At 46.5% G+C, this 22,029-nt stretch overlaps 1 protein-coding gene across 1 annotated transcript; it reads right to left on the reverse strand.

The window, feature by feature from the left end:
• Positions 1-200: 200 nt before the first annotated feature.
• LOC132396970 (plasminogen activator inhibitor 1-like) lies at positions 201-19,691 on the reverse strand. The gene is made up of 9 exons (XM_059975133.1): positions 19,560-19,691; positions 16,691-16,964; positions 13,555-13,788; positions 11,211-11,408; positions 7,981-8,179; positions 6,959-7,059; positions 5,931-6,017; positions 3,671-3,754; positions 201-2,240 (listed from the first exon to the last, which is right to left on the reverse strand). The coding sequence occupies exons 2-9, from the start codon at positions 16,950-16,952 to the stop codon at positions 2,203-2,205; spliced, it is 1,203 nt and encodes a 400-aa protein (XP_059831116.1). The 5' UTR covers positions 16,953-16,964; positions 19,560-19,691; the 3' UTR covers positions 201-2,202.
• Positions 19,692-22,029: the final 2,338 nt, after the last annotated feature.

A 22,029-nucleotide genomic window follows, 5' to 3' on the forward strand; every position in this document is an offset into this window, starting at 1 on the left:
TACCCAAGGGAAGGGCATGGCTGTCTCTGGACTGGTGAGTTGGCCGGTGTGGGTCAGCCTGTACAGCCACCAGTAGATAATCCCTGAGGAGACCATCATACTCGACTCGAGTGATTGCATTACTATTATTACTTGGAATAAGAATTATTAGAACTTTCTGTAAGATTTGGGATTAGAAACTAGTACAGCAGAGAATAATATCAGTAAAAGAGATATTTATTTGAATTCTTAATACAAAAGAGACAGAATATACAAATACCCTCCATCCATTATTTTCCATTTTCATAATAATTTGAAAAGTACATTCATATTAACTGATATAAAATACTCTCAAACACAGATAACACAATGAAATGAAACCCATGCATATACACTGAGCAGCTTGGCTCTCATGTTCCTTCTAGTTGCTGTTGGGTTATTTCTTTTCAAAGTAAACCTACTCTATCACCCTAACAGATAAGCAGTACCGTGACATCCAACCGGCAGCACTTTCTGGGATGTTAGAGCAAAGTGCAGGATTAAGGTGTGGATCTTTCTACATCAGACTTCATGAGACATGATCCTGGAAGATAAGGGGTGCAAGGTTTGTTGTTTCTTTATCACTGATGCGGGCTTTAATAAGCTCTCATAGAATTTTCCTTCTGGAATAGTAATCTAGATTTTAAAATACTCCCCCTTGCGGCTTTATCTGCCTTGATCCTGTTGGTTTAACGTGTGGAATTGGTGTGTCCCAATATCCTGATGGAATGAAGAGTCAGTATCATCATTATACGCTGTGTCCTGTGTCGTAGGCGATTATGGTTTCATGACAATGGTTGTTCTTGGCAAAGGATGAAGAGTTCAGGGGTGTTAATCAAACTGAGGTTTTTAGGATAAGTGGAGGGAGCGGGTGGACAGAATTCATTTTCTTTAGATGGAAATGTGGATGCTGAACAAGGGTGTAACAAGATTCTTGGCCAATACACAAAGCACTGGAAGAACTCAGCAGGTCAGATTCTGGATCAATACACAAAGCACTGGAAGAACTCAGCAGGTCAGATTCTGGATCAATACACAAAGCACTGGAAGAACTCAGCAGGTCAGATTCTGGATCAATACACAGAGCACCAGAAGAACTCAGCAGGTTAGGCAGCATCTATGGAGGGAAGGGGGCAATCAACATGCAGGGTCGAGACTCTTCCCTTTGATATCTGTTCTCTTCCATCCATAGAAGCTGCCTGACCTGCCTGAATTCCTTCAGCATCTTGCGTATTGCTTTGGGTTTCCAACATCTGCAGACTCTCTCATGTTTGTAATCGGTGATCTACATAAATGTCAGAATAGGCTCAAGGGGCTGAATGGCCCACATGTCTATGTTCCCAGAATGGGCTCACTGTGAGCTGGGTGTTGCAATGTTACCTTCGTGCACCTATTCAGAAAGTTACGCCACATAAAATCACTGATCACAAACCACGAATTGATATAGTTTCTATTTTACTAATTATAAAGCTTCCAAGATCAGAGAAATAAATTACATAAAAATTGCAAAAAAATATATTATATTAAACTAAACTATAATTTTCATATGTTCAAACACATTTTTGGAAGGCAACAGTGCAAGGTTCAGTATAGATACGTACAAATAAACAAGGGAGAAGATGGGATTTGTTACCCATTCACAAAAGGCAAGTAGGACAACTAGACCCTGGAGATTATCTGAGACTACAGCCTGCCTCCTCCCTTATATGCACGAACGCATGCACGCACGCACACACACACGCACGCACGCACGCACGCACGCACACACACACACACATAAACACACACACATAAACACACACACGCACATGCACACACAAAGTGCCATCAAATCTGGAATGTTCTAGTATACTTCTAGCGATGGTGAGGGAGAGAGTCAATGGCTCACTGGCAAGTGGGCTTCACAATAGCAAAAGGTGTCGGGGCGCCTTTCGAGAGGAAACAGCTAATACTTTGAGAGGTGGCGCTTGGACGGCGGCTTGCTGTGCTGCGATGGAAGGCATGAGGGCCACGCAAAACGCATCCGGCCTTTCTCAGCAATGATAACATCCAGAATGATGGTGGCAGCTGGCAGGTTGATCACCGTGGAGTCAAAGCTTTCCCATTTTGTTTGCCAGTTTAATTGCAATCTTCTCTACAGCTTTCCAGATTCGGTGTGAGTATTGTCTTTACACGGTGGTAGTTCTAGGGTTCCATAACTTGCCCCATAAATAAAATGGTGCCTGTAATACAAAATGAGAGATTGTTAACAGCAAGTCCATCTTCTCAATTTTCACTTTGGTTTTGTCCTTTTGCAATCGTTTCCCCTTCTGCCCTCACTCGCACATCCCTTCCACCCAGCCTTGGACTTCAAGCACAGTGGAGACAGACTGGGTGGTGAAAGATTGCTCGGTTCCTCGCTGGGGCTAGTGGGTGGGGACGCACTCTACCTGTTTGCATCGCTGCCTGGTACAATGCGACCAATGCACAGGATCTGGATAAAGCTACAGAGGCCTGTAGACTCAGTTGGCTCCATCAATGGTACCAGAGGGAAAGGTTCAAAAGATGATGCCTCAGAAGAAGTGGAATCCATCATTAAGGACCCACCCCCACATTCCAGGACATACCCTCTTCTCGTTACTACCATCAGAGAGGAGGTACAGGAGCCTGAAGACATGCATGTGCAACATTTGAGGGACAGCTTCTTCCCCTCTGCCATCAGATTTCTGAACGGACAATGAGCCCATAAACACTACCTCACTATTTTTACTCTACTTATTTTCCTTTTCTATTTCTTGTCTTAATTTGTAGCATGTTCATGGCTTATGTCAGTGATAATAAATCTGATTGGAATGAGTTCAAACAGTGGGGCCTGTGTAGAACTGGTATCGTCTGAGCACTGGACTCAGCGGGTTATTTGATGTGTAGCAAGGGGTGGATGAACTCCGGCGTGGATGGTTTGAAAGGAGCAGGGTTGGGCCTGGAGCTAGCAACCTCATCCCAAAAAAAACACAGAGCTACAGAAAGGTTAGAACCTCCAAATACCTCATCCCTGGGAGAAGGGGGATACACCAAGAAGATGAGTTACACCCAGCGGCAACTTGAAAGAATAGCTGGGACTGAAGACTCTGATGGGCTACTGTCAGCGGCGTATGCCCCTATAGAGGTGATGGACTTCAGAAGGAGAAGAAGAAGCAGGGGCTGATGGTCCTCAATGAGCAGAAAGGGGTCGATCGTGCAGTTGGCACTTAATTAGAATTCTAATTACTAAATAATTATAAAAGTGGAGATAAAGAACATCTGTTTTAAAGAGGGAAAACAAATTTTTAACTCAACAGGAACATAAAAGGATCCAGTTTTCTTTCACATTGGGGGTGGCATGATAGTGTAGTGGTTAGCACAATGCTTTACAGATCCAGCGACCCAGGTTCACCCGCTGCTGCCTGTAAAGGGGTTGTACATTCTCCCCCACAGTCTGAAGGTGTACCGGATGGGTTAATAGGTCATTGTAAATTGTCCTGAGATTACGCTATCATTAATTGGGGTTGCTTAGGGTCAATTGGGGCAGCGTGGCTCAAAGGGTTGGAAGGAGCTGTTATGCTGTGTCTCTAAATAAACACAATCTTGCAGACTAAACAGAGCTTCTCCCGATCGCACAGAGGCAAATTCTTACCTGTGGGGTTGTGTCGGATCAGGAACAGGAAGGGTCTGTCGAACGCGACTTCAGGTGGGGCCATTCGCTCATAAATAATGGCAGCTGCAAAATTAAAATAATAATCACGGTCATCAAGACATCACAGACACATCTGCATCTGCACTGCGCTTTCCTGCAGAGATAGATTCTTGTTAAACCATGTTTAATAAGTTTATCTAGATAAAATACAAAGAACAGTACAGGGTCAGGATGTTTTAAGACCCCAATAGGAGCAGTGTTAGGCCATTCGGCCCATCAAGTCTGCTCTGCCATTCATTCATGGCTGATTTATTATCCCTCTCAATCCCATTCTCCTGCCTTCTCCCTTGACACGTTTGACACCCTTACTAATCAAGAAGCTATCAACATCCACTTGAAGTATACCAAATGACTCGGCCTCCACCGCTGTGTGTGGTAAGGAATTCCACAGATTCACTGCCCTCTGGCTGAATAAACTCTGGCTTAGCCTTTGGCTAAGCCCTCTGGTCCTACACTCTCCTACAAATGGAAATATCCACTCCATGTTCATTCTATCTAGGCCTTTCAATATTCAATAGGTTCCAGTGAGATTCCCCTATCTCATTCTTCTAAACTCCGGTTGTGTCTCACACTTTAAACACCAAACTAAACTTATGCCTACACGTACTTCTCCATTTCCTATTCATTGCTTTGCCTATCTGAAAGCCTTTTAAATGCCTCTATCATACTTGCCTCCACCACCCACCCAGCAGTGCATTCACAAATTCCACTCTGGATTTAAGCCTGAGGCTGATCCGAGTTCCAATTGAGATCCGCTAGCTGGAGCCGCACGTCTGTGAATCTGTGCAGGTCCGCTGGGGAATCTGGGGCCCAGGACCCGCGAATCCACAAGTTCTGCTGGAGGCTGGAGGCCAAAGGTGGCCAATCCCAGGGTAAGAGGGCTGCGTATGTGTATGTGGGTGGCTGGGAGGGAGGAATGGGGCTTGTTTCGCTGTTGGTGCTTGGTATGTTGTGTTTTGTTGTGTTCTGCCAAGCATCATGGGCACGCTACGCTGGTGCTGGAATGTGTGGCAACATTGCAGGCTGTCTCGGCATGTCCTTACATTGCGTTGGTTTGTTAAAGTAAACTGTGCAGTTTGCTGTGTGTCTCGATGTACATGTGATAAATAAATCAGAATTGAATACAGACTCCAGACGCGGCCTAGCTCAAGTTTTATAAAGCTGCAATGTATCGTCCCAAATGCCTCCACTTACGAAGACAGGAATGTCATACACCTTCTTTACCTCCCTATCCAGCTGTGAAGCCACCAATGAGCCTGAAAGCAATCTGTCCTGGCAGCTGCCTAAACAGTTGGCTCAAATTGTACGTTCTGGCCTCAGGGCAGCTCGTGGACTGGGTGTGTAAAGCCTTTCTTGCAGCTCGTGATTTCAAAACCAAACAATTGTAGCTATTGAGTGACTGTAGGCTTTATTGTTGGCAACTTGCTAACTGCATTTCAATATCTCTGAGGGTTCTTTGTGCGTGCACAGTTCTGGTGTTGTGGGCTGTCAAAGATTCCTTGTCCAAAACTGCTTTTTCACTATTTCCTCTCTCCAACCACAACTCCTCATCCACCAATTTGTTTTAGCTGTGAAAGCCCAGGGTATTGGCTGCGTGCTGTCTTTTTCTCCCCTCCAGAGGTTTAAAAAAAAGCAAGAGCTTAGACATATCAAGCAGTAGTAAATCATAGACACAGGAACTTAGACCATAAGACTTAAGAGCAGAACCAGGCCATTTGGCCCATCGAGTCTGCTCCAATATTCCATCATGGCTGATTTATTATCCCTCTCAACTCCATTCTCCTGCCTTCTCCCCGTAACCTTTGACATTCTTACTAATCAAGAACCTATCAATCTCCACTATAGGTGCATTCAGTGACTCGACCTCCATTGGACCAGACAGCATAGATCTGAACCATACAGCACAGGAAAAGGCCCTTCAGCCCACAAGATCAATCTATCCCTTCCCTCTTATATAGCCCTCCATTTTTCTATCACCCACATGGCTATCCAAGAGTCTCCTAATGTACCTGCCTCTACCACTACCTCTGGCAGGATGTTCCACACACACACCCTCCATTCACGTCCTTACTGTTATATAACAGTCACCCAGACTCGGGATGATCTAAGTCTGTGGGGTTTTTTTTGCAATGTCTTACACAGCTGAGTATCAGGAAGAGCCTAGAAGCCTACAGGGCCCAGTGAGGGCAGGAAGACTCACCAGTGGCTGCAGATGCCTTGGTTCCACTCTCGTTCGCTTCGATCTTCACCTTCTGTAGAGCGTGTGCCACAAAGAGCTTCTTGTTTTCTGTAGCAACAGAGAAAGGAGGTAGAATTATTAGCTCGCCAGCTCAGAGACTGTCTCCGCTGTGGGACTGAAGACCATTTTACCCCGGAAAACACAAGAGGTTCAGCAGATACTGGGAATCCAGAGTAACACATACAGTATAACAAGCTGGGTGAACGCAGCCGGTTTGACAGCATCTGGGGAAGGAATAAACAGCTGGCTGGGAGAAGAAAGATCAATCGTTTGGCCAGTGGGAGATCCCCCTATTGCAGTATTATAAATTGCAGAAGTGGTTTGAGTGTGTTTTGGTATAGAGGGATAGTAGAATTCGTGTTTTAAATTATTGGCCCAGGGTCACCATAGTTACACACACAAAATGGTGGAGCAACTCAGCAGGCCAGGCAGTGTCTATGGAAAAGAGTAAAGATTTGACGGTTTGGGCTGAGACAATGAGAGGTCAGAGTAAGAAGGTGGGTGGGGGGAGGGTAGAAGAAGTACAAGGTGGCAGGTGAAAGGTGAAACTGGGAGAGGGGGAGAGGGTGAAGTAAAGAAGTTGATTGGTGAAAGAGATAAAGGGCTGGAGAAGAGTGAGTCTGATAGGAGAGGGTAGAAGACCATGCAAGATAGGGAAGGGGAGGAGCATCAGAGACAGACGATGGGCAGGTAAGAGAGGGTAACAGGAATGGGGAATGCTGAGGGGGGGGGCAATTATCGGAAGTATCATAGCTATGTTGTTATTTGAGCAGAGACAATGAAGTGCGAGTGTTGATTAAGAGTTGTGGAGTGAGTTGCCTAAGCTAGATCAGTTGATGGTAGTGAACAAACCCAGAATAAATCATTCACAAATGATGTTTCTCAAACTAATTCTGTCCCCACTAGATCCTCTGCAACTCTCCCTCCAAATGCGGAACTCTTTAAGAAGGACCGACGCTGAGGAGAGGATGCTGTGAAGTGATACTTACTGCTCATGTTACTGAAGTTTGCCTCTGCTCCATTAAACATATCCTTTATTCCCATGTTTTCCAGTGGCTTTTCCAGATTTGTCTCTGTCTCCAGGGAAAATCTGCCAAGAAAAAGACAAAAACATTAACATTGTAAGCAGTTTTGGGGCTCTTATCTAAGAAAGGATGTGCTGACATTGGAAAGGGCCCAGAGGAGATGCACGAGAATAATTCCAGAAATGTAAGTGTCAATGTATCAGGAGCATCTGATGGCTATGGGTAACAAGATTTAAGGGTGGGTCTCATTGAATATTGAAAGGAGTCCTGACGAAGGGTCTCAGCCTGAAAAGTTGACTGTTTATTCATTTCCATAGATGCTGCCTGACCTGCTGAGTTCCTCCAGCGTGTTGCTTTGGATTTCCAGCATCTGCAGACTTCTCCCTGTTCAGAATATTGAAAGGACTAGATAGAGTGGGCACGGAGGGGATGTTTCCTGTAGTTGAGGAGTCTAGGACCAGTCGGCGCAACCTCAAATTAGAAGGAGAGAGATAAGGAGGAAGTTCTTTGGCTAGAGGTTGGTGGATCTGTGGAACTCGTTGCCACATGTGGCTGTGAGGCCCAAGTCACTGGGTATATTTAAACTGATGAGAAGACAGGCATTTAAGGCAAAAGGGGGGACATTTAAAGAAGACGTGTGGGGCCAGGTTTCTTCCTTTACGAAGACTGGTAGGTGCCTGGTTCCAAGAGTGGTGGTGGAGGCACATATGATAGTGGCATTTAAGAGGCTATTAGATACATGTTTGTTTGTTTGTTTGTTTTGCATTTGCAGTTTGTTGATTTCTACACATTGGTTGAACTCCCAAGTTGGTCCAGTCTTTCATTGACTATTCTGGTTATTATTCCATACAGGACTTATCGAGTACTCCCACATGAACGTGAATGTCAGGGTTGTATATGACATGAATGCACTTAGATGATAAATTTACTTTGAACTTTGAATGGATTGTAGGCCACTCTTCCACCCTCCATACTCTCTCACTTACTTGGGCAGGGCGACCTGGCGTTTGACAAGGCGCATATTCGTCTTCCACTCGTTGACCAGCTGGATGTCGATGATGTTAGTGAGGGTGGACAGCGGGTCTCTCTTCTGGTACGGGGCGGCAATGTACATGCTGAACGTCTCGCCGTGATAGGGCAGCTCGATGACATCGTAGTCCATGCCACTGGGAGTCACAAACTCGCCTGGATGAACAAAGCAATACCATTGGTTTTCGGGCTTGTCAATCACACAACTCATATCTCAAGTTAGGCAGGTCACTGGGTTCGTAAAGTGTTAGACTAACCGCTACACTACCATGCCACCCTCTATTCTGCACTCTGTTATTGCTTTCCCTTGTGCTACCTCAATGCAGTGTTGTAATGAGTACCATATATAGACCAGGGGTTCCTAACCTTTACCATGCCACAGAGCCCTATCATCCACCAGGGGTCTGTGGATCCCAGGCTGGGAACCCCTGGTAGAGACAGTATGCAAAACAAGTTTTAACCACTGCACCTTGGTACCTGTGACAGTAATAAACGAATTTATGAATGTGTGTGACAGGAGAGATCTTGGAAACATTTGAGGTTGAAACCCTACTGGGCAAAATTTGGCTGATAAACTGTCAATCTTTCACAGGAGCCTTCACTTCGAATAGCTCTCATCCCATAGCACCACTGAGGGACAAATATGGAATTTTTTACATTTAGTTTGGGTCTTGGAAACATCATGGTACGTGTCAAAGAGCTTTTTAGAACACAGAGCACTAAAGCACACAACCCTTCAACCTACTGTGAGGTCAATCTAATCCTTCCCTCTTACATAGGCCTCCATTTTTTGATCATCCATGCGCCTATCTAAGTTATGCACACAAAATACTGAAGGGAACTCAGCAGATCAGGCAGCATCCATGAAACTCAGTAATCATTTGACATTTCAGGCCAAGACCCTTCACCCTTCATCCAGCATTTTGTGTATGTTTCCATCATCTGCAGAATATCTTGTGTCTAAGTGTTTCTTAAACACCCTAACGTATCTGCTTCTGCCACCATGCCTGGCAGGGCATTCCACGTGCCCACCACTCCATGTGAAAATCTTTCCTTTTATATCTTCCTCCACTCTCCTTAAAATGTTGCCCCCCACTTCTTTGTATTAGCTGTTTCCACACTGGGAAGAGGTCTCTGGCTGTCCACCCAATCTGTGTCTCTTATCATCTTGTACATCTCTATCAAGTCACTTCTCATCTTCCTTTGCTCCAAAGAGAAAAGCTCTAGCTGGCTCAACCTATCCTCAGACGCGCTCACTAATCCAAATAGCATCCTGGTAAATCTCCTCTACACCCTCTCAAAACGTTCACTGTTATAATGACTTGACCAAACTGAAGACAATATCTCATTTATGATCTGACAAGGGTTTTATAGAGTTGTAACATTACCTCACAGTGCTTGAACCCAACACAATGACTAATAAAGGCTAACACACCATACACCTTAACCATTCTGCCAACTTGTGCAGCAACTTTAATGATCAATGGGCACCGGCCCCAATCCTGCTATTAACCCTGTGTTCTGCCTTCAAATTTGAACTTCCAAATAGAATCAGTTCATACTTTCTTTGTTAAAAAAGAACAGAGCAGTCACTTTCGCAGAACAAGAATGTGGTAGTAGTCAGTCAGAATGAAAGATAACAGCATGGATCAAATGGGCTGAATGGTCTTTGCATTGTAAACAAGGGCGTGTGCACCTTTTCTTTAACAGACTTCTTATAATGATTTTACTTTCTGCGCCAGCTCTAGGTGTGGGTGTGGGTGACATGCAGGTTATTCCGGGCACGCAGCCAATCTTAATCTCAATCTACAGAAGGCGCAAGAGTCACGGGGCAGATCTCTGTCTGCCTGGTCTGTCTGGATTAATCATTGCCCGAGCTCATGTCAGATACACCACAGTGCTGACTCCACCCACAGCTGCAGCAACAACCCACGGGATTCCACGCACAGGGAGCATATTTGTACAATAGGACCTTCAATGCAAATTGAACCATCAGAATCAGGTTTATTATTTAAATAGAAAATAGAAATTTACAGCTCATTACAGGCCCTTCGGCCCACAATATTGTGCCAACTATGCAAACTACTCTAGAAACGGTCGCAATCTGCTGAAACTATCTCCATAACTCAGTCCCTCAATTCCTGACAACATCCCCACAAATTTCTTCTGCACTCTTTCCAAATGAAGGGGGACCAACAAAACTCCAAATGCGGCCTCTTGTACAAACTGCAATATGACGTCCCACCTGGCACGTGCTCAGTGGCCAATTTATTAGGTACCGAATAAAGTGGCCACTGAGTGTAGATTCATGGTCTTCTGCTGTTGTAGCCCATCCACTTTAACAGATTCAGAGATACTCTTCAGCGCACCACTGTTGTAACATGTGGCTTGTCTTTAGTTAGTCTAGTTTGGATAGAGCTAAGGGGATGAAATCATTTTTGTTGGCCAGTTAATTATGCTCCAAATCACTTGAATATGCTTAAATACTTTTGAATATTCTTGATTATGTTTAAGAACGCTTGGCATTAATTACATTTAGTACACTAAGTCTGTTCATTTTGTTGTATCACTAGTGCTGTTATTTTGTGTATTGAGATACAACGTGGAGTAGGCCCATCCATCCCTTTGGGATGTGCCACCCAGCAACCCCCGACTTAACCCTATCCTAATAACAGGACAATTTACAATGACCAGTTAACCTACTGGTACATCTTTGGACTGCGGGAGGAAACTGGAGCACCCGGAGGAAACCCAAACAGTCACAGGGAGAACGTACAGACTCCTTACAGGCAGCGGCGGGAATTGAACCCAGGTTGCTGGTACTGTAAATAGTTTTGCTAACCACTACGCCACCTCGTTGCCTCGTGGCTTTTAATTTCACTAGTTTTCAACACTTTGAGATTGTCTTGTTTTGATAGGTTCTTTATAAAAGATTGAATATATTATTTGACTTTGTTGGATTTGAGAGCGTGTCAAACGGATCAACCCTACCCCCCCTCCACCCCGCTGTACTTCGTCTCCAAGGGATGCTGGTTTATTAAGTAGGCACCATAGTATGGAATGATCTGTTTTTCAATAAGTGTGTGGCACTAATAAACCAATACTAAGGCAGGCAGAGGGGAAGCACTTGAACTCGTAATGCTCTGGCACCTTCACCTCAAGGACCAAGCAGCATCCTTTGACTCACCAGCATTCACTTTGGCGATCTGTGCCATCATGGGCACCATAATCCTCGTCCCATCCGCCTTGTAGAACTCGCGCTGCTGTGTGCCCTCTGAGGGGAATGGCATCTTCCACAGGCCCTTGAAGTAAATGGCGTTGAGCAGGACCATGCGGGTCAGAATGGGATCCAGCAAGCCTGGCTGGAGAAAGTCGTGTATCATTCCTGGGAGGAGAAAGAATTAGAATTAGATTGAGTGTTTGGCATATTGGTCTTTGTAAGCAAAGTATTGAGTCTGGGATGTTACATTGACGTTGCTGAGCCGAATTTGGAGTATTGTGTGCAGTTCTGGTCACCTACCTACAGGAAAGATGTCAATAAGATTGAAAGAGTGCGGAGATTTACAAGTGCGTAGCTGGGGCTTGAGACCTGAATTATGGGAAAGGTTGAATAGATCAGGACTTTATTCCCTGGTGCGTAGAAGAATGAGGTGTTGGACACTAACACTTCTGTGATGCAAAGGCTCTTCCAGTGTTAAGAAGAAAGCATAAAAGTTATTGCTTTCAGCTGTTTTAGTCTGGCCGAGGGATGATCTTATTGAGGTATACAAAATTATGAGGGATTACAGATGGTGCTGAGTGGTGGAGTGAAAGTACATTTCTACCAAAGGAGGTGGGTGTAATGTCATACGATGCAGCACATAATGATGCTTAAGATATGTAAAGTAGACGAGCAAAATTCTTAGGCACATTTATGTAGCTAGGGTGCCTAAGACTTTTGCACAGTACTGTATTTGTCAATGTGGAGCGGAGAGCAAGTTTGTAAATCTGGCAGGAACAAAGCACGTTGAGAATGGTGAGGGTGAAATGGGTGTGGGGCAGGTGGCAGGGAAGGAGTGCCGGGGTAGAGGGTGGTGCAGGTGCAGACACAGCCAGCCCTGAGGCACCAGGCAAGGTCATTTGATTCCAAACAATTGGTTTTTTGATCATTACAGAATGTCTCTCTGGTGCTTCCCAATCCGTCCTCTCTCCTTGCCCTTTTTCCCAACCATGATTTCCCTCTTCCTGCCCTTTCCCATTCTCAGTCCACAATAGAGACCCATAGCAGAATCAGGTCTATCATCACTCACATATGTCATGAAATTTGTTTTTTTTTGTAGCAGCAGTACAGTGCAGTACATAAGACTTTTGCTCAGTACTGTAACTGGAGGGCTAAGGTCCTAGAACTAGGCAGAATAATTGTTCATCATGGACTAGATGGGCTGAAGGGCCTGTTTCTGTGCTGTTGTTCTCTGTGACTCTCAACCAAAAGATCTGATGTACAAACCACTCAGACTCTGGTGAAGGTCAGTCTGTAGTGGACACTGTGTTTAATGCATTTAGGAAAGAAAGACTATTTCCCTAAAATCCTCTTCCCCAATTATTTCTTCATGTAAATTGCCTGCTTTCGTGCTGTAACAATTCCATGGCTCCGAATATAGTTCAGGGTGGGTTTTCCCGGGAGAGGCATGGACTGACCCAAGTCCCAGACTGATATAATAGAAACCCAAGCTAGGAGAGTAGGTTTAACTTGTTAAAAGTTAGAAGGAGAAAATATTTTCATCCTGAAGATGCGAAGAATGTTCCCAGGAATGAAAGGCTGAACAGATGAGGAACAATTGATGCACATGAGGTCTGATGCATGGAAGGAGATCTCTGTGAAAGCTCCTGCACACTAGAAGCCCTGGATAGAGTGCATACAGACAGGTTTCCATTAGTAAGAGAATCTACTAATGGGCAAAGCCTCAGAATGAAGGGGCATCCCTTTATTACTGAGATGAGGAGGAACTTCTTCAGCCAAAGGGTCGTGAGTCTGTGAAATTGATTGGAAAGGCTGTGGAGGCCAAGTTTTGGGTATATTTCCTGATTAGTAAGAGGGCTGATATTAAGAGGAGAAGGGTGAATAGGTTAAAAATAATTAAGATTGATGGGCCAAATGGCCCAGTGTGTCTCCTGTAACTTAATAGTGGTATGGGTCTGGAAGAGATTGAATGACAAGAAACCATAAACTGGAATCCAAGCTTTTGAAGAAGCATAATGTATGGAGCAGTGGCCTAATAACTAGCAGGACTCAGTGGCTTTAAAGTAATCTCACTTTTTTTTTTGGAGATACAGCGCAGCAACAGGCCATTCTGGCCCAATGAGCCCATGCTGACAATTACACCCATGTGACCAATTAACCTACTAACCCGCACATCTTTGCGAAGTAGAAGGAGACGCACATGGTCTCGGGGAGACCGTACAAACTCCTTAGTGATGGACTTTAGGGTGGTGCAGGCACAATGATGGCCAATTATTCTTGTGGGTGCCAAACCTTTGACTCTGAGACTCACCTCGGGTTTTCACATCTACCCATTTGTTGATGATGTAGGTGGCCTTTGCGTTGTTCTGGAAGAACAGCTGCTTTGGCCAGCTGTTGAATGCCTTCCTGTACTTGCTCATGTAGGCCACTGGCAGCTGCATGTCCCTCTGGACGAACACAGAGCTGGCGACATAGGCCGCATCCTGGTTGCTCTTGGCAATGAGGTCTTTACGGAGCTGCCTCAGGGCCAGAAGCACACCATTATCTGTCCAGAAAGGAAAAAAAGGATTCAGTTGGTCAGGGATTAGCCACTCCTCTCCCCAGCCCCTCATCACCCTTCATTCACCCCCCCCTCCCCATTCACTGCAACTTCACACTTACACTCCACACCTCATACCCACACAGACATAGTCACTCTCCTACTGTGTTTTCATTGACTCCACTGCCACCTAGAAGAGTTCCCCTTGCTAACAGCCACTTTGTCACTTCATCGTTTCCTGTTAGATTACCCTATATTTTTTTTTATTGATTTTATTGAGATACAGCACCAAAGAGACGTATCTCCACCCTGCCATCCATTCTGTATCCTACATACCCAGACAGATTCAGGTGTAAATCTCACACACTCACTTGTACATTACTGGTTTTTTTAGAAATCAAAAGTCATTTCTACCTAGCTATCCACTAGCTGATAATGTTTTAACGTCCATTCCCTACATACATATGGCCTATTATCCACGGACTAACTTTGCATACATGGATGCAGATATGTCTCTTCCAAAGGAGGTGTGTGAGGCACTCCTACCCTCCGCTAAGCTGCAGGTCACCCTCGGGCAAGGTGTAGCACCTGCTTAGCAACCCCTCCCCGATCAGGGTCACGTGAAGCCATGAGTGCAGGTGGTGGATGGTCGTATGAGCAGCCGGTGCTCATCACAAGTCCTGGTTATGCAACCACTGACACCAGGCAGACAATCTCTGAAGGGTATTGATAATGGCTGGGGTCACCCGTCTTGTAAAGACACTGCCCAGAAGACGACAATGGCAAACCGCTTCAGCAGAAAAACTTGTCAAGAACAATCGTGGTCATGGAAAGACCGTGATCGTCCACATCACACGACATGGCACGTAACGACAATGATGATGATGTATGTACAAGTATGCAGGATATAGATAGGCTAAATGCAAGCAGGCTTTTTTTTCCACTGAGGTTGGGTGAGACAAGTACTAGAGGTCAAAGGTTAAGGGTGGAAGGTGAAATATTTAAGGGGCACCTGAGGGGATCCTTGAGTGCCAGTGGAAGCGGTGGATGCGGGTTCGACTGCAACATTTAATAGACTTGATAATAATACATCAATTTAATGAGTGCCATCGATGCGTTTGCGTCAATTCCCACCAGGAGCTGGTTTGATGATGCGCTACTGGCTCCTGCCACTAGGGGTTGCCAGTCAGCTACAGAGGCAGGTCGCAGAGAACGCTGCCGAGGAAAGGACTCGGAATTACGTATTTTCCCATCTACCCACCAACACACCCCCTCCCTCTGTGACCTCCGAGGGGATGGGGCAAGAGGATCTTGTTGCATCGACCAAACTGGGAGAAAACTGTCCACAGGGATCCATGAACATCAACTGGCTGGAAAGTGACATGACCAACTCACTGGTCTCTAACCATGAAGACCGTCCGACAGGGGCACAGTTCGAATCGTCAGTGAAAGTCATGGCGCAAACCAGCACGAGGCGTGCAGGAGAACTCCTAAAAGAGTAGGTTTCGGCAAACAATTCTGTAAACAAGAATTGTTTGCAGAAACTCACTTTTCTAGTCCTGAAGAAGGGTCTAAGCCCAAAATGTCGACCCTTTCGACCCTTTACTCTTTCCCAGAGACGCTGCCTGGCCTGCTGAGTTCCTCCAGCACTGTGTGTGTGTGTGTGTGAGACTGTGTGTGTGTGTGAGTGTGTGTGTGTGTATCTGTGTGTGTGTGTGAGACTGTGTGTGTGTGTGAGTGTGTGTGTGTGTATCTGTGTGTGTGTGTGTTACTATGATTTCACACAACTGCAGATTTTCTCTTACTCTTCCATCCTATTTTTAAGCCAACGCAGGCAAATTTCCAGACCACAATCCATGCAGCCAGTCAGCGACGAGACCCCCCCCCCCACATCACAATTGATTTTCCATAATGACGACCAATCAGCTGATTGATAAGTATATAAAGGCCAAGTATTCAGAGGACACACCACAAGTGAACAGTGTACTGTTGATGTCCCTATGTATGGTGATGAAACTTTTGCAAATGGATTACCAAGCCTGGAGAACACCTCAAGCCAGCCCCCTTACACCTGTTTTGGTACAGACGTTTTTCCTCCCCGCCACCCAGAATGGAACCTTTGTTTATTCCAGAGACGAGGTGCATTGGCAGGGTGGCACTCCCTCAGTAGCATGCTTCAGCAGCAGGCCAGATGTTGAGTTTGTGCCCTGGAGCCCACAACCTCCTCGCTCAAGGAGGAATGTGATGAAATCCACACTTTAATCTCTACTGCAGAATCTCCCAAACCCAGAGGCAGGTTCATTCACACCAGCTGATGTCTGATGAAGGTACATACAGGGTGAGCCTGGTGACTAATCCAACCTCACCAGCTGCCGTAATCTTGTTGACACACAGTACACTCAGGACTGCCACACCCACGGGGTGTCCTGAGGTCCAATACCCGAATTAGCCATGATTCCAACCTGCCAAAACAACAGGGAGGGGCAAGCAAGTGAGAGGAAAAGGTCCAGACGGAGCAAGGTGAAGAAAGAGATGGCAAAAAGATAAAACTACAGATGCAGACACACGCACACATACCCGGGAGGAGGAAGAGACCGAGGCACTCAATGGAACAGAAAGGGGCACACACGGACACAGACAACAAAGTAGAATAAATAGAGGAGAGGGAGGGGCAGATAGGGGGGGGTTCAGACACAGATGGAGGGAGGGATAGACAGAGAGAGAGACAGGTGAAGAAGCTGGCAGGGAGGTTCATATAGAAAGGTCAGGGAGTGAGAGAGTGTGAGGGAAGGAGAGAGGGGAACAGATGACCAGAGCCAGGGAGAGGGGAGGCAGATGCAGGCTAGAGAAGCCCTGGGACAACCATCACACTATGACCCGTAGCCGCCTATCGCCAGCCCCCACTCACCATTCAGCCGGTACTGCATGGTGTTCTCGAGCTGGTGGAGTGTGTTCCCTGCCGCCCCCAGCTGAGCCATCCCCATCAGCGCTGCCACGCCGTGGGGCGAGAGGACTACGTTCTGGTCGCCGGCGGACCTGACAATTTCCTGGAAGACACGGATCCCAAAGTTGCTCCCGAGCTCGGCCAGTTGGGGGCTGGTCACGGTCAGGGCTGGAGTCATCATGGCAGCCAGCAGGGTGACTAGGCACAGGAAGGATTCACTCATCATGGCCAGGGAAGTCTGAAAAAGGAAAGGAATGGTGAAACCACACCTGTGGATCTTGCTGTGCACAGCTCTGGTTGCCTGGCTCTCCCTACAATGTAGAGTAGCAGAGTTGCGCGCCATTCCCTTCAAGCCCTCCTCCCGCTTTGTCTACCAACCCCTTCCCTCCCCACCTCACTCCGACACATCTCTGGGCATGTCTGTTGCAGACAGCAGCCTGTTCGTTCATGGCGGCTGCACAGTTCGGAGAGGACTCAGAGGTCCTGAGAGGGAGGCCATGCACTATGGTTTAGCGGATACACATTCAGCTGGAGAAGCTCAAACAGTCATAGAAAAGGACAGCACAGGAACAGGCCCTTTGGCCCATCTAGTCCATGCCAAACCATTTAAACTGCCTGCTCCCATCGACCTACACTGGGACCATAGCCCTCCATATGCCTACCATCCGTGTACCTATCCAAATTTCTCTTAAACATTGAAATCAAGCTTGTGTGCACCACTTGCCCTGGCAGCTCATTCCACACTCTCACCACCCACTGAGTGAAGAAGTTTCCCCCCATGTTCCCCTTAAACTTTTCACCTTTCATCCTAACCCATGACCTCTAGTTGTAGTCCCACCCAACCTCAGTGGAAAAAGCCTGCTTGCATTTACCCTATCTGTTCCCCTCACAATTTTGTATACCTCTATCAAATTTCCCTTCAATCTTCTACATTCCAAGGAATACAGTCCTAACCAATTCAACCTTCCCTTATAACTCAGGTTCTCCAGACCTGGCAACATCCTTGTAAATTTTCTCTGTACTCTTTCAACCTTATTTACATCTTTCATATAGCAGGTGACCAGAACTTCACACAATACTCCAAATTAGGCCAAGACAGAGCTGGGGTTTCGCTCCTGAGGTCAAGGGAAATGGACAGGATGTTTGCTAGAAGTGTGACAGTCGGAGAGGTGATGAAAGGGTTAATGTACGAGGAACGTTTGATGGCTCTGAGCCTGCACTTGCTGGAGTTTAGAAGAATGAGGGGGAATCTTAATGATACCTATCGAGTATTGAAAGGCCTGGATAGGGTTGATGTGGAAATTATGTTTCCTATATATGGGGAGTCTAGGACCAGAAGTACAGCCTCAGAGCACAAGGTCAGAGATGAGGAGGAATTTCTTTAGCCAGAGGGTGGGGAATCTGTGGAATTCATTGCTACAGGTGGCTGTGGAGGCCAGGTCACTGGGTAAAGCAGAGGTTGACAGTTTCTTGATTGGTTATGGCATCAAAGTTTATAGGGAGGAGACAGGAGATTGGGGTTGAGTGGCATAATGAATCAGCCATGATGGAATGATGGAGCAGACTCAATGGGCTGAATGGCTTAGTTCAGCTCGTATCTCCTATGGTCTCTGATCTGAGAAGCAAAGGGTGGGGTGGGGGGAGATTGTATTTAGGGAGATGGGGTATATTATGGAGAAACAGCTGATGTGATCGTGCACAGCAAGATCCAGCCAGCAGTGCCCCCAGTTACTGTCATCTTGACTCCAGTGAGGCACTTTGGAACCTCCTGAATAATGCTTTCACCTACAGATTCGCATCTGTCTTAAAGCCAGCATTCTGGCAGCCTGTTCCATGCTCTGTGTAAAAAAAACTCAGCCCGCACACCTCCTTTAAACTTTTCCATAAGACATAGGGGCAGAATTAGGCCATTTGTCTTTTCCCCTCTCACTTTAAATACCAGTCATCTAATGCTTGATATTTCTACCCTTCAAATAAATAAGAAAAAAGACCCTGTCTACCCAATTTCCAACTCTCAATCTCTTAAACTACCAGACCCGTCGAAAGTTGGGTAAATGCCGATTAAGTTCTGGAAAGAGATCATACACTGAAACGGGTATAGACTGTGCACTTAGATCTAGTAGAGAGAACTCGATAGAGCGAAACGATCTGTGAATACGGAGAATAATCTTATTAACAACTACAGTCATTAAGAGTTGGGCCAATTCAGTATTAGTCCTGGAATGAGATATTGACTCCAATGGGGATGGGCGTGCGTACACAGATTCGGTAGAGTGTGCCGTAATGTGCACAGAACTCACATGCAGACGCACAGAAAGATGGAAACAGATAGGTGTTTGCAGAGTGAGGTGTACAGGAAGGCAAACACAAGAGAATCGGCAGACGCTGCAAATTCAGAGCAATACACACCCACACGCAGGCAGATACCCCCCCACACACACACACACACACACATTGACACACGCATAGACAGACACACGATGCTGGAGGCACTCAAGATGTCAGGCAGCGTCTATAGAGGGGAACAAATAGTCGACAATCCTGGCCAAGACCCTTCATCAGGAAATTAGCCCTAAACGTCGACTGATTATTCCCCTCCATAGGTGCTGTCTGACCTGTTGAGTTCCTCCAGCATCGTGTGTGTGGGAGAGGGAGGGTGGGAGACGGGCTTCTGGAAGAACTCAGCGGGTCAGCCAACATCTGTAAGACACGCAGGGTTAAGCATTCAGAGGCACAGTCATAGCAAACAACGTGAGATTTATACAAACCCACGTTGACAGAGACTAATTCACACAGAGCTGGAGAATCGGAGACTGACGACGCGGTGACTTACATTGGCAGGCAGTGCGCGGAGGTCACAGAAGTGTCTGCAGCAGATCAACCTTCACCGCTGGTTTACAACCCTTCTCTGTCTTGCTCTCGCTCGCCCTGGCCCCTTTTTATGATGATCCGTGGACGGAAGCTGAGTAAAATGGCTCCGGCCCAGCGAGTGGGGCCGCCCCCCGCTTGGTTACTGTAAACAAGCAAACAGAGACTTTCCCAACACCAACATCACTAGGAGAACTGTTATCCCCCGTTAACCCGTTCACTGCCGCTCTCAGCTCGATCAGAATAAAACCAACTCTCAGACAAGCCAGCATCTAACATAGATTGTATGTTTAGTGATATATGACCCTAAGGTGTGATATAGACCAAATGCAAGTTACATATAACTGGCATGGTTCTGGTAGGGACGGTCTGCCACAGTAGAACACGGGAGGACTTTACCAGTGGGGAGGTGTCTGTCACTGTATAACACCGGGTACGGTACCGGTGGGGACGGGTCTGTCACTGTATAACACCGGGGTACGGTACTGGTGGGGACAGGTCTGTCACTGTATAACACCGGGGTACGGTACCAGTGGGGAGGTGTCTGTCACTGTATAACACTGGGGTACAGTACTGATGGGGACGGGTCTGTCACTGTGTAACACCGGGGTACGGTACCGGTGGGGATGGGTCTGTCACTGTATAACACCGGGGTACGGTACTGGTGGGGACAGGTCTGTCACTGTATAACACCGGGGTACGGTACCGGTGGGGAGGTGTCTGTCACTGTATAACACTGGGGTACAGTACTGATGGGGACGGGTTTGTCACTGTATAACACCGGGGTACGGTACCGGTGGGGAGGTGTCTGTCACTGTATAACACTGGGGTACAGTACTGATGGGGACGGGTTTGTCACTGTATAACACCGGGGTACGGTACCGGTGGGGAGGTGTCTGTCACTGTATAACACCGGGGTACAGTACTGATGGGGACGGGGCTGTCACTATATAACACTGGGGTACGGTACCAGTGGGGATGGGTCTGTCACTGTGTAACACCGGGGTACGGTACCAGTGGGGAGGTGTCTGTCACTATATAACACCGGGGTACAGTACTGGTGGGGACGGGTCTGTCACTGTATAACACTGGGTACGGTATTGGTGGGGATGGATCTGTCAATCTAGAACTCCTGACTCTCTCTCACACATCCCTCATCTCCCCGCTGATTCTCTCTAACACTTTTGTCATCTCTGCACTCCCTGACTTTCTCTCTCTCTCTCTCTCTCACTTGTCTCACTTTCTCTTGCATGTCAGATGTAGAAGGATTCTTCCTTGCTGTTTTGTTTGACCAGTCAGGGTTGTTAGCCCCGAGCTGCACCCCAGAACCTAGAGGACTGGTGGACCACTGTCCTCTACCCTTTGACCTGTTGGTGACCCTACCAAGAGCCAAAGCACAAGGCCTTGACTCCAGGCAATATAGCTGTCCGAGTCACTGAGGCACACAAGCCTCCAAACCACAAGTCTGAGTCCTCTTGGAGGGGTAGGTTAATTGGCCATTGTAAATTGTCCCATGATTAGGCTGGAGTTAAAACGAGGGTTGTTGGGTGGTGCAGCTCAAAGGACCTATTCCAAACTGAATCCTGATCAATATACATAGACAGAATGTTTGTACATAAAGTGACTTTCGATATTGTATTTGTCGTGGTGGTCATGGGGAGGGTTAAAATGTGGAGGTGTTGATTTGCTTGACGGTTTGGGGCATACAGGAGGAAGCCAGACTAACCATCATTGGGGAGGGTGCGTGGGGGTGTGGTGTTAGAGAATGTGCCAACTATGCACAGTCAGCATTCGAGGTCAGGATTGAACCAGGGACACTGGAGATATGAGGTGCTACCTGCTGCATCACTCCACCACAGTGTTGGGGCCACCATTTGATCCCCTTCCTCCATCACTAGCACCAGACTGCTGGCGCCGTTTGCAGGCTCCTGCTGTGCGCTCATCACCCGCTTCTTTTCCTACATTATGTACAGACTTGATGGGCTGAATGGCTCTTTTCTGCTCCTGTGCCTTTTGCTCTTGCTACAGAGTGACTGCTGTCTTGAAGGGCACTGGTTGTTGAATGTTTTGATATTAATTTGGAAGAACTTGGTCTAAATGTGTTGTAAACTGATGATTAATTGTGAAGCAGCCCTCACGAAATGCTGGAAGAACTCAGCCAATCAGGTAGCAACTACAGAGGGGAATAAACACTTGATGTTTCAGACCAAGGCCCTTCATCAGGGTCTACTTGTCACAACCTAGGTCTTTTTTAAAAAAAAGATTTTTTTTGTCAGTGGACTGTATTTTCTGAATGTCACCGCATTGGTATGCATTGTCCCTGGATTGTTTGTCTGAACTAGCTCTGGGTCTTTACTGTGTGTTGCAGGTGTCTCATTTGGGATCATGGGGATTGTTAAACTCTTTGTTTTTATCACTTTATTCAAATTGGAATA

Source organism: Hypanus sabinus, chromosome 7 (genome assembly GCF_030144855.1).
Source record: "Hypanus sabinus isolate sHypSab1 chromosome 7, sHypSab1.hap1, whole genome shotgun sequence".
Classification (NCBI taxonomy): domain Eukaryota; kingdom Metazoa; phylum Chordata; class Chondrichthyes; order Myliobatiformes; family Dasyatidae; genus Hypanus; species Hypanus sabinus.